This window comes from Excalfactoria chinensis, chromosome 7 (assembly GCF_039878825.1).
Source record: "Excalfactoria chinensis isolate bCotChi1 chromosome 7, bCotChi1.hap2, whole genome shotgun sequence".
Taxonomy (NCBI): domain Eukaryota; kingdom Metazoa; phylum Chordata; class Aves; order Galliformes; family Phasianidae; genus Excalfactoria; species Excalfactoria chinensis.
Window position 1 is genome coordinate 7,333,530 of NC_092831.1, and position 12,453 is coordinate 7,345,982.

General features: G+C 40.6%; 1 protein-coding gene across 3 annotated transcripts in view; it reads right to left on the reverse strand.

Moving 5' to 3' along the window:
- The window catches only part of CCDC93 (CCC complex scaffolding subunit CCDC93), a 31,173-nt gene extending 19,190 nt beyond the window's left edge, over window positions 1-11,983 (reverse strand). For all 3 annotated transcript variants that reach the window (XM_072341831.1, XM_072341832.1, XM_072341830.1), the window contains exons 1-7: window positions 11,796-11,983; window positions 10,803-10,916; window positions 9,436-9,530; window positions 7,235-7,346; window positions 3,558-3,656; window positions 3,018-3,074; window positions 168-268 (exon numbers count right to left, since the gene is read on the reverse strand). In XM_072341831.1, the coding sequence (XP_072197932.1) occupies window positions 168-268; window positions 3,018-3,074; window positions 3,558-3,656; window positions 7,235-7,346; window positions 9,436-9,530; window positions 10,803-10,916; window positions 11,796-11,837 (620 nt within the window). In that variant the 5' untranslated portion in view covers window positions 11,838-11,983. The remainder of the gene's footprint in view (window positions 1-167; window positions 269-3,017; window positions 3,075-3,557; window positions 3,657-7,234; window positions 7,347-9,435; window positions 9,531-10,802; window positions 10,917-11,795) is intronic.
- Window positions 11,984-12,453: the final 470 nt, after the last annotated feature.

Below are 12,453 nucleotides of genomic sequence, written 5' to 3' on the forward strand. Positions count from 1 at the left end.
TGCCCACATATAGAGTTCAAAGGGGAACAGGATGAGTAAAGTAAGTCTGAAACCTGACTGGAGAAAATGTGAAAGTTTGATTCTCAAGTAGAATTAAAAACAAATCACGATCGATTTTTAAATGTACACAACAGAAAGCCTTCAAACAACCAAACCAAGCCTTTCACCTGCCATATTCCAGGAGCGTAGCATGAACCTTTGACTCCTCATCCAGCAGTGCTTCAGCCCCCTTCTGACGTTTGTATTTTCTCTGGGGCTTGTAAACCTCCTGTCAGACAAGACAGTGAATGAAGTCAGAGCTTGCAGAAAGCATTTTTTTTACTGAATAAATAAATAAGAAAACCATTACTGCTTACAGTGGTATTTTAACACTGTTTGCTTTCAAACTCAATGTTTGAACTCAATGATTTAAACACCCGAGACTTCATTTTCTTTTTTACACAAATCTTACTAAATTCATTTCTATGCACTATGGGATCTGTCTTCCCACATTTCAAAGACACTAGAAAGAGTTATTTGACAAGAAACATTAGCTCTTCAACCATTTCCTTCATCATGTTTTAAAGGAAAACAAAAAATAACACAACAAACATTTAGTGAAAAAAGTAACAAAAGTCCTAAGATTAAGCTGGTAGTGCCAAGGCACTCTGAGGGGGAGTTCAAACCTTCATCACAGCAGAGAAAAACTTCATCATCATTACCAAAGAGTCAACAATGAAAAGCAACAGCCCTATTTCCTTCGTTGGCTAACTTCGAAATAACTCAAAACCCCTCAAGGGCCAGGTTCAGAATGGTTAAAAAAACACATTACTAAAGCAAAAGATGAAGTCGAAGCGTGTATTTTTTATACATGCTTTCTTAATATGCTTAACTTCAAACAAACCTATTCACATGGGACAAATGATTCAAAGCAAGAAGTTCCAAAGGAAAATAAGAGACTACATTTTGCTTGATATAATCTCTTATACAACACAAACTATCATTTTCTACAGTTCTTGAACCTTAACCTTGCTAAAACAGCTTTCAACCTTTTTCAAAGACATCCCAAAATGGAGATTTTAAACAAGTGAGAAAGGAAGTATTCCTTGGCAAGATTCTCCTGAATTTGGAAGTTACTCTCTGCAATTTGTCACTTGTTTCCAATCTGAATTTCTGTCATCTTTGTTTCAAACCTTGTTACATTTTTGCCTGTTACATCAGCAAGACTTTTACCATCAAGAAACTTAGGTAACATGCATTCGCACACCCACAAAAAAGCAATGAAAGTCATAGCTTCTGTGGTAGCATAGTATATTATATATAAAGTGTGTATATAAAGCCACTGTACCATTAACATTAGCCTTGACATTAGCTAATCAAGTACTTGAACAAGGCCGTTGTAAGAGAATTTCCATTTAATAGACAATCACTTTTCAATGGCAGCACTTATTCCAATAGCCGATACTGATATTTAATATTCCCTTTTCTAACCATGGAACCATAAATCACACTGTACTGTCCCTTTGAGAAAAGAAGGGCAGGTCCTTAGAGCACAGGTCTAATGATGAATTCAGTCAACAACTTAATCTTTCACACGTGGCAATTCTCTTTTAGGAAAGTTGATTTCTCTTCCAATCCCATTGCACGGCGATTTAAAGGTGACCTGCAGAAGTCCTGAGATTATACCCTTTCTTCCAGCTCCTATGGACAGACAGAAAAGCTTGTGTGCTTTTCCCCCTTAAAATTCACTCTGCACATTCCTCTGGACCGCACTCATGTGTCGACACCTTAAGAGATCTCATGAATTTATTTTCTGTTCCCTCCGTTTAGAATGTTACGCTGGTGTACAAACGAAACAATAACACCCATTCATGATGGGAGATAACTCCTCCTACCCTCAAAAAACCAAAACAGTCAACAAAACTGACAAACAAAAGTATCTCAAGAACAAAAAAAAACACCATCCCAAAATGAGTAACAACAATTAGAACAATTGTACTTAAAACTTACATAGCAAAACTAATTACTCAAGCGTATTAGTGAGAAATCATCATCTGGAGACATTTACAGCAATGCCCTTTTACAACATAATCTGTAATTCAACCACATAACGCTCAGTTCAGCAGCACTCCTGTAGTTTATTTGGCAAAATAAATACCTCCAAAATATGACAAAAGAATAAGATGATTTGTCTGGTCCAGTCCACTAAACAAGTGATCACAGTGCCTGTAATACCAGCACTGAACACAAACGCAGAGTGTAGAACACCTATATTGAGCTGCCTGAAATAGCAGTGATTTTCCCAAAGAAGAGCATTTTCATCCCTTTTTGAAGACTCTTGGAAGTGTCCTATTCAAAACATATCTGCATTTCTCATTGCTTCTCAAAATTTTGCAAGCAATCTGGCAAAAATAAAGAGAGCAAGCAAGGACAGAAACTCAAGCTATTGGGCCAGGCATCTGAATTCAGATATGAGGCAATCATGCATCCTGGAAGCGTGTGTTAAAAGCTTTCAAATACATAGAGTTGAAGGAAAAAGAAACCAACGGGTATCATCTTTCCAAATCAACATTTGCTATTTGAAGATAACTTCCTCGAAGCATGGTGTATGTTTTCATTGCTAACTCAAACAGTAAAAATGACAAGGTCTGAAACGCAGACATTTAAACTCAAAAAGTTACTGCCGTTTTGATAAATTTCAAAGCAAATTAAGGCCAGTTGCTGATGGCTTCAGCCAAACAGCCCAGTGAAAGCTGAATGACCTGTAAGCAACCTTGTGATTTGTTTGATAGCATGGAACACCACACACTGCGTTGGCAACTGGCATGATTTACCTACATGTAATAACGTACACCTAAAAGGTTTCCAACATCAAGTGTTGTCTTCTGTAACCCTTTCTGAGAAAGGCATTCGACATAGGACCTTCACAGGAGAAAATCCAGAAGCAAATGCATCAAGCAGAATTAAACCAAGCACTTTCATTCACTGCTAAAATTGCTTACTTCTTGATCATTAGAAAATAATAATAATTTACTCACAAAGATATCAGTAACTGTTTTGACAGCCTTCTCTTTTCTTTGCATAAATTCATCATCCTGCAAGACATCAGAGGTGATTAAAAATACCAGGAACGAAGACATAATCTCAACCACTGTAATAAGTTTAGCAAACAAATTTGTCAAATACTTTCTGAGCTGAACAATTGTTTGGTGAAATGCCAGTGAGTTCCTATAGCTGAAAAAATATTTGTTTCTCCCATCAGCTAGGTAGACACATCTTCAAAACTGTATCCAGACTGGCAGACTTTCTGTTCTCTGCTTATACAGTATCTAACCATTAATGCAATCCTGGTCCTTTTAGGGGGATCTCCTATCGTTACTATGTGACAAAGAGAGAAAGTTGGGATGAACTCAGAGCAGAAGACAGACGTTTCCATTACTGTTATTTTTGTGTCTAAGCATTAGAAGAACCCTGAAAAAATACAAGTCCAAACAAACACTTCACGGAGCTGTGAAGCTGATATGGCACCCAGGCATTCCACATAATGTTACAGGAAAGCAAATTAGTTTCTGTCTTACCTCTGGAAGTCTATGAGTTTTTTGAAACTGTGATATAGAGTAAGAACGGATATAGTCCCCCATTTCTTCCCTTGTTTCTATTGCACGTTTCACCAGCCACTAAAAAAGAAATTTGTATCAGTGGAAAAAGGAAGAAAGACAACAACAGCCAACACTGAATTGCTGCGTAACTGTTTTAAATACAATAAAGAAACACACAAACAAGAAAATTTATCTGCAAAGATGGTAACTGAAGGACCAGCTCCTAATAGAATGACCATGCTTTAACTATTGTATAAGCATCATGTTAGCTATTCCTCTATGAGCTAAAAAGATAAATGAAAGGTTGAATCACACAACTAATAAGAAATTATACATTGCTACCCTTACTGTTATACTTTTACATACAAACACCTACACCATCTTCAATCTGCTGAATTTCTTGTATTGAACAATATAAACCACTTATGAGCCACTCTGTTCACACTACTGAGGGATTCAACTGGCCTAAGACTGAACTGTCTCCCCTTCCACACTTAGAATAGGGCCTGATACCCTCCCCCATAAACACCTCTATGTAGTAGTTTTAAACAGTATTGCAGAATTAGTTATGCTCCTTCATGATTTCCACTCTACTTAGCTTGCAGTGCAACTTCTCATACACTGACCTGCTTTTATACTTCAATAAATTAATTCAAATAAGTATGGAAAAGTATTGAAGCTTCAACTACTAGGAATCGCCAGCTGTCAAACTGATTTACAGACACTGTGAAGCCTTCAGTACTATAAGTGAAGTTCATCAGAATTCTACCAATATAGATTTGCATGATCCAAATATTTGCATCTCAACTCAGTGTATTCCAAAAAGTAAAATGACGAGCATCTCTGAAATGCAATTTAGTGTGTATCACTTTTAGCATTATTCATTTGGCTTGCATTTCTTAGGAAGAAAAAAATAAATCAATTGGCTTTCCCCAAAAGATCTGCAGCCCTCCCTACCCCTTCTAATAATGAGTTGGAGAAACTTCACATCCTAGCAGGGGGGAAGCTACTACTTCAGTTAGTAACACACTTTTACAGTGCACATGGGAACAGCATACTAATTATATTTTCAATAGTATTCATCATTACTACTTGTTAAACATTATTAATATTGTACTCCCATAATATAGAGCAAAACCAGTAGTACAGAAAACAGTGGAACTTTAGTTTTCTGACTTTTTTTGTTTATACCATGGAAAAGCTCAGATTCACCAGACCATGAGGTTGGCTCTATCAGCCAGCAAAAATTACATCCCATTCTGTACTCAAACCAGTACTATGCTATATGAGCCATCAGGGCTGTCTCTCTGCTTCACTACTTACAGTCTTTGGCTCTAGAAAGTACTGTGCTCACAGCATAGATGCAAAAACACAACTATACTCTGCATACAAGCAGGTATGTTCCTATTTACTCCAAAGAAACCCTTGAAAGCACACTTTAAATCAAACACATAGTGCAGGTAGTCTTCCACATAGTCTGCGGACATTCTTCTATAAAGCAAGCTGGAACTGTTCACAACCCAGGTGAGCAGACAGAGTGGGAGCAGATGAGCTGGAATTGGACACAATCACAAGCTGAACAGATTCTGGGCTCTCAGTGCTTGGACCCTGCACAGGATCTGTCTTTTCTCACTGGTCCATAGCACTGACTGAGCACATTATTCAGGATGTGACCTCATAAGTATTGGCTCTGCCCCAGGTAGAAGCCACTACATCTAGGCTCTACACATTTCAACTGATTTCTCCTGTTACAGATCATTGATCTTTTCCACAAACTACAGCTCCACTGTGAAAAAATACAGCTTTGAGCCCATGAAGTTTTCAAGAACCACATGCCTGTGTAAGACAAGAACATTTCTTGAGACATTTATAGGACCACACAAAAAGTCCCAGGAGATTCAAGTGCACTGTAAATAACGTCAGAGAAGATAAATCTCGTGAGCTGTTGACAGCCTGTGCAGCAGGTCACATCAGAGATCAGATCCAACTTGGGATTCAAGTTTGAGCCAAAATCAGTTTTCTTTGCTATAAACATGAATCCCTGGAACGTGAAGGAAGTACGCTGACAACAGGAGAGCTCAAAATATAAGCTATAAATTGCAAACCACACCTCAACACGAGATTATGTACATACTTTTCTCTGTAGACACAAGCAGAATTCACCCAGAAGAACTGCACCGCATCTGCTGATGTGGTTCTGACTTTGTAAGTCCTTTTTCCCTCCATTTTTTTCTTAAGAAGAAAAACTCTGACAGCCAGTAGCAGTGAGCCAGCACAATTTAATTCTTCCTACTCAGAAGGATTGAGCTAAATACCTGCCACTGACTTCACTGGACTAGCTTGCACAGTGCAAAAGCTTTTGGGATGCAACTCCAAGCAGAGGAAAGAGCTTCTGTATCACCTGGGAACTGCCCTACGATTTATAGATAGTAAGCAAAATCTTGAATTCAACTACGTATTGAGTGAAGCAGCATTATCAAATACACAATTTCTACATGCCAAGTTGTGCTACGCTTATTAAGATCTTGCAGCATTCCAGAAACTGACAGAAAGCCACGTTTCCAGAAAATTATCTTTTACATACCAACAACTTACATCTCACCAAGAAAGAATTCATTGACGAAGCATGGAATAGCTACGTTCCCCACTGCCTAGCAATTAAGACTGAGAATCGCTGCTTTCAGAGAAATCGAGAAGCCAACTTCACTTCTGCTTAGAAATAATGGTTTTCCTGTCCAGAAGTAACATCCTAAAATCAAATTTTGGACAAAGCAGGTAAAGAGAAAAGAATACCCAGTGCCACATTTTTTAGAGCAGGAGTAATAATTTACTTTTTCACTTTAGGACAGGAATTATTCATCCTGTGAGAGATGTCATTTACCTGATGTATTCTCATTATAATCATTTCAAATTAATCAGGGCAAGAAATTAATCTGAGGTAGGTTTTCTTCAGCAGTAGAAGTTTAGAAGTAAAAGCTCACATGAACAAAATACAAGCTTTCCACTGTAAGCAGAGGGAGAAAGAGCTAAGAGTGGTTTCTCTCAACAACCTCTCACCAGAAGATAAGAAAAGGAGGAAGTTCTCCTTGCGTCTATAAACTGGAATTTATATGAAACACTTGCCACACTCTTTCACAGGAAAGAGGAAAGGAGATAAAGAAAGAGCCTGCCTCCATCTTCCCTGTTTATAAGGAATACGTTTTTGTGTGCAGATGAAGTTAAAATCTGAAGAATGATAATAACATACCAAGCATTCTTAAGATACCACATGTAAGTGGAACTTATCATGTGTCAGCCTGAATCTTAATAAAATGGAGAACTGTGAGTATGCACATGGTCAGTGCTGCTCAGCAAACACACAGCAATAGGGTCAATTCAGATGAATTTATTTTTCCACCCACAAAGTCTTTCAGTTCTTTTAAGCAGACAAATACCATAAGAAACAGAACATGACTCCAAATACTTCAGTATTTGTGTTGAACACAGATCATCCATAATGCCATTCAGCTCTTCAAAAGCATTCACTTAAACTACTTTTCTGTCATTATTCCTTCTAAAGTTAAAAAGACAAACAGTACCATGGATCCTTGTTAAAATCTGCATGCAAACTTTATGCCCTTTCTCAGCCAAGTATTGATACGTAGCACAGTTATTACCTGTACAACGGGAAATATATGAATGAAATCCAGACCCTGGATCTGATGCGGTTCCAAACGATGAGGACACTTCATTTTCGGTAATACTGACACGATTTTTTCAGTTAAGGCACTATTAGGAAAAAAAAAAAAGAAGTAACCAAACAAAACCAGATGAACACAAATGCACACGGACCCCAATTTGCTCTTGAGAATTTCCAATTATTTTTGCAAACAATATTAGCTGTTAGAAAGTTCCCTCTAGTGGCTTCCACTGCACACAGCTGTACCTTTCAGTTACAGAATAACTTTTACATTGCATTATATACTACCAGCAATGACTACATTGCCCATCATTTCAGATGAAATGCTCACCTAAGATACAAAATGCAAAGGTGTCTGTAGATACAGTGCTTATTTCTATGTGTGTTACTAAAAGATAGCATACAAAGTAAAAGACATGCACTCAAAAACTAAACCGTCCCTTCTAAGGACTTAAAAATTAATCTAATAGAACTGTCAAATTATCCCAATATCATTACTGAAAGTTTAAGAGTACAAATACATGCAACATCTAACAGCTAAGCATAGTACAGTTCATATGGTTGTGGTTCAAAGCGGATAAAACTGAATTTACCAGTAACTATCTCACTCCAATCTGGTGAAATGAAAGGGTTACTCTGACAAAGCACCCACCTAGAAGAACACCATTCTGCTTCCAACAAACCCCTTATCTCAGAGCGAGGCAGTTTCTGCTGCCTGTACTCCACAGTGCATTTTAAAGCAGGTGTTGGCATCAAGAATGAACGTGGAGAAATTACATTTCCTCATGAAGGAAAACAATTAAGTGGCCCAGTACTGACTTCAGTGATATCCTGTACTGTTCAGATAGGATGGACAACTGATACTCTGACAGAAATGAAGAGGAACAAGAGGGATGAGACAGACCAAAGTCTTGGAATAGTGCCTTTACAAAATACAAATCAATCACTTCTGCTGTTGTGGGAGTTAAGCTTGGTTTTTGTTTCACCAGTTCTACGTGCAGTCAGTTGCAGGGAGAAAAGAACATTTTAAGAACAACTTAATTATTTCCTGTTCTTAAGGATAAGAAACATTTTCTTGGCAGCCAACAACAACAACAAAAAAACCCAGAACAAGAAAACCCACCAATACCACCTTCATCACTAATCTAAATTGAATTGTGTGCTTTTACCAATGCTTTATGTAGCTACGATGATTGAGTACTTCTAAATTTAATGGAGTAACAACAAATCTTTATTATTAAACGCATTAAAGTCTTGCCAATGCTAAATGATTTTTGAGAAAACAGTACAGATGGATGCTCTTTCCAACCACACGGAGCAAGTAAGTCTCCTCATGTAACTGTAACCGGACAGGCTACTCTTACTTTCTGCAAACTTCAACCATGGCTTTTATCACAGAAACACCAAGTAATAATACAGTTTAGAACTGATTCTCGTTTTCTCAGCATAAATGATTTTCACTGCCTTCCCTAATACTCCTAAGCCAGCTAATTCCTGTTTGCATGAGAAATTACATTGAACCAAAATGGTCTCATTAGGTCACAATAAAGATAGGTAACTGTTTTGGCAACAATGTCATTCTGCTTTACATTGTCTGCCTATAGTTCCAACCCAGAATCTGACAGAGGAATCAGAGGTTATTTACACAGCACAACTGCAGACACAGGGAACTCAAGGATGGTCTTCTGTTGTATTCCACAGTTTCTAGCAGCGTGGTCTCTCTCTGCCCTTTGTTTTGGCCCCTGCATCATCCTCTTGTGCCAGCACAAGCATCTGTACAGCTGCACAGGGATGTGGAGCCAGTAACAGATTCATGTTAAAACTATTTTCCTTCTGTTTTTCTTCTTTTTTTTTTTTTGGTAGGTTTTACCCTGGATCAGTTCCCAATCCATTTTGTTGTTCAGCCACATAAATGCTTTTGCTTCATAGTAGGGATATAAGAGCACAGCAGCCCAGCGAGGGTAATGCTGCCTTTTTCAGAATAAGCTTCTTTCTGGTTTCACAGTTCACAGAACTACAGCCTGAGTATCCCAGAAACCCACAGAACGTTGAAAAGGAGGAAATCTGACTGAAAACCCTCATTACAAACAGGCAAATATCAGATAATTCTTCCTATCCTTTATTCCTTCCTAAGACAAAAGAAAAGAACCAAACGCTATTGCCATTTTGACAACTTACATTTTCTGGCCAATAGTAGAGTTCTCCTGAAACAATAAATCGACATCGATATCAAAGCTGCACGTAGTGATGCACCACGTCATGCCACCTACAACCTGCCAAAGAAGCAACAGCATGGTTAGTTCCACAGTAATCTGAAGAGATAAAAACAAATATACCCTACATTCCTAAATGCAGACATTAGCAAAACCAAGTGCTATATACAGAAATAGTCATGTACATCCCTAACTCTGGAGAGATCATTTTCAGACCCTGCCCCTAGAGCTACTTAAGTATAACTAAACCCCTCAGCCATCTAATCAACTTTTCTTTAAACACTAAAGTTCTGAAAGACAATCTCATGCAAACATATCCAATATAACCTAAGCATAAGCAAACATGATGAGCATAAGGAACAGTTTAAAACATAGGAAAACTCAACATCATACACCAAATTAGGATGTCACAAGGCTTTCTAAAACCAATTAGCCCTCTGACAAACCCATCTAAAACACTCATCCAGTATTCTTTATGTCTTCCCAGCCAGTTTGTTTCCAATAGCAATGCTTGCTTTGTTAAAGTTGGGCACTGTCAATTGCAACTGTATTCAGGTATGCATAAACCTGATGCATACACTTCTATGCAGAAAAGCAATGGTTTACACCCAAGGCTGTCTCCTTGTGACTACGCTGTGCCTGCATGCACAGCCTCAGTAATACCTAAGGTCAGCAATGCCATGCAGTATTCAGAAACTGAAGCTGCACTGTGCTATGACCAAAGGAAGAGCAGAAAACAGAAGTGTCCAGAAGCGGACAAACCTCAGTGCAGGAACTTCTCACAGTGTCAGTAGTAAAACAATTCAGAAGTCTCTTTTCAGCTTGAACTTTGCTCATTGTCACTATCACACACTTCCTGCCCAGGACAATGACTGGTTGACACACACGACATTTTAAAGATACGTAAAACAAGCCCAAAATAAATCCACTAAGCTAACTGTTCTGCTCTTCTGCAAATTCTCTCACTACAGATCTCTCTCTTTTCTCATAAAGAGCACAGCAATTTTCAAAAGAAGTGGTTATCTGCAAACATCAGGGCTTCCAACTGCAGCTGACAGAGCTGCAGAACTCCCTATATATGACTCAAACTTAGGCCATAATGTGCACAGAAAAGCATACCAGCTATTAGTTTGAATCCAGCTGTCTCTTTAAAGACAGACTCTGCTGCGTCCGAAAAGGGCTCATTTGCAGATACATTTAAATGGGAAAGCCAACATTGCAAAAATCTTTTACTTTTTTAAGAAGAGTCACCTAGAATTGCTAAACTAACTTGAAATAAAAACCCACTTATAGTTCAAAAAAGGTTTTTACTAAACAATGCATTAGTCTCACCTTGTCAAAGGGCGATAACCCTTTGATTCTTGCTCGGAAATACCCAGCAGCCACCAACAGTTCCAAAATCTCCGTCAGCTTGATGTTTTGTTCCTCATCTTCCCTTGTTTCAACCTGACAAACGAACAACACAACACTCATGCAACGTTCCTCCCCTCCTTCTTCCTACGAATGTTTTCCAGACTTAAACTATCTTAAAATAGAACAAGGTAGAGAAACCATGGGCTGCTGTGTGGATTAAACCCCAAGTTTCTTTACCACCACCCTCCTCCCCCCCCATTTAAGTATCTCCTGTCCAAACTCCCAGTCTGCAGCCTGCCATACTGCAGCTCACTTATTCTCAGTTATGTACATTTCCCTCAATGTCAGCCTCCACATGACAGCGTATCCCACATTAACGCCTCTGATTATTACACTTCTTTTTAAATACAAAAACAAGCAGATAATTTCTTGTGGCCATCCACCATTCGGGCCAGGCAATTTCAGTCCAAGTATGCCTTCAAAAACAAAACAAACAAATCAACTAGTTTTTGGTAGGGATATCTTGGCTGTTCCTTACCGAGGCAGCACTCTCCTAAGAGTGCTTCTTTTAAATCTATTTAGCTATGTAGAGGGACGAGGACCCACAGAACCATGACCCAGCAGAGGCAGGCCGTGGCACAGCGCAGCGGGCCCTCCTTCGGGCACCGCAGGCTGCAGACATCCCCCAGCCCCCCTTCCCCACCAGCTCTCCCTAAACCTTCCCCCGCCTCTCCTCCACAGACAGCGCAGAGCCCACGACAGGCCGAGCAATGTCACGGCGCACGGCTGACCGACGGGAGCCCCGCACGGCCTCCAGGCTGACCCCGCCGGGCCCGGCTCCCCCCGGCCCCACAGCGCAGGGCCCCGAGCCCGCAGCGCCGCACGGAGCCCCGGGCGCGGCCCCACAGAGCGGGGCCGGGAGAAACGGGCCTCTACGCCCTGGAGAAGCGGGGAGAGACGCGGCCGCGGTACCTCCTGCGGGGCCCGATGCTCCTGTCCCCGGGGAACCACCATCGCCCTCCGCCTGTCACGTCCGCTTCCCCCCCGCCGCAGCGCAGCGCCCGGCCGAAGGGCCGTTCCCAGCCGACGGCTACCGGGTTCCCCCAGCCGCGCTCAATGGTTCGCCCGCACCTTCCTTGCGTACAAGCGCATCCGGGCCGTGCCATTCGCGGCAAGGGGGTGCGGAGGAAGGAAGGCGGGGGCTCCGCGGCGCCTCATGTGACCGCTCGGAGCGCGGCCGCCAGGGATCGGCTCTTAGTCCCGTTGGAGGGCAGCAAAGCGTAGCCGAGGCCGGCCGTGCTGAGCGCTGCGTGACAGAGTGATCAAAACAATAAGAATAAAAGCATAAATATGCCAGACTGGCTCGGTTCGTATCCTGGTGTAACCACAGTCCATGTCTTAATTAGAGTTGCAGAAAACTGTTGTGTAGCCCGAGAGCCCGACGTGAGCATTGCACGCTGTTTGCTTTTCTATCTGCTTTCTGCTCACGGAGAGCTGTGAGGCTCTAATTTGTCATGCAGAGAGAGATTGAAGCAAACACGCGGGAAGGAAGGACAAGGAGTGCTGACCTAGAGGCGGTGGCCCACACCAGTTGTAACAGAGCTATTGAAAGGAAACAGCAGCTTAGAAA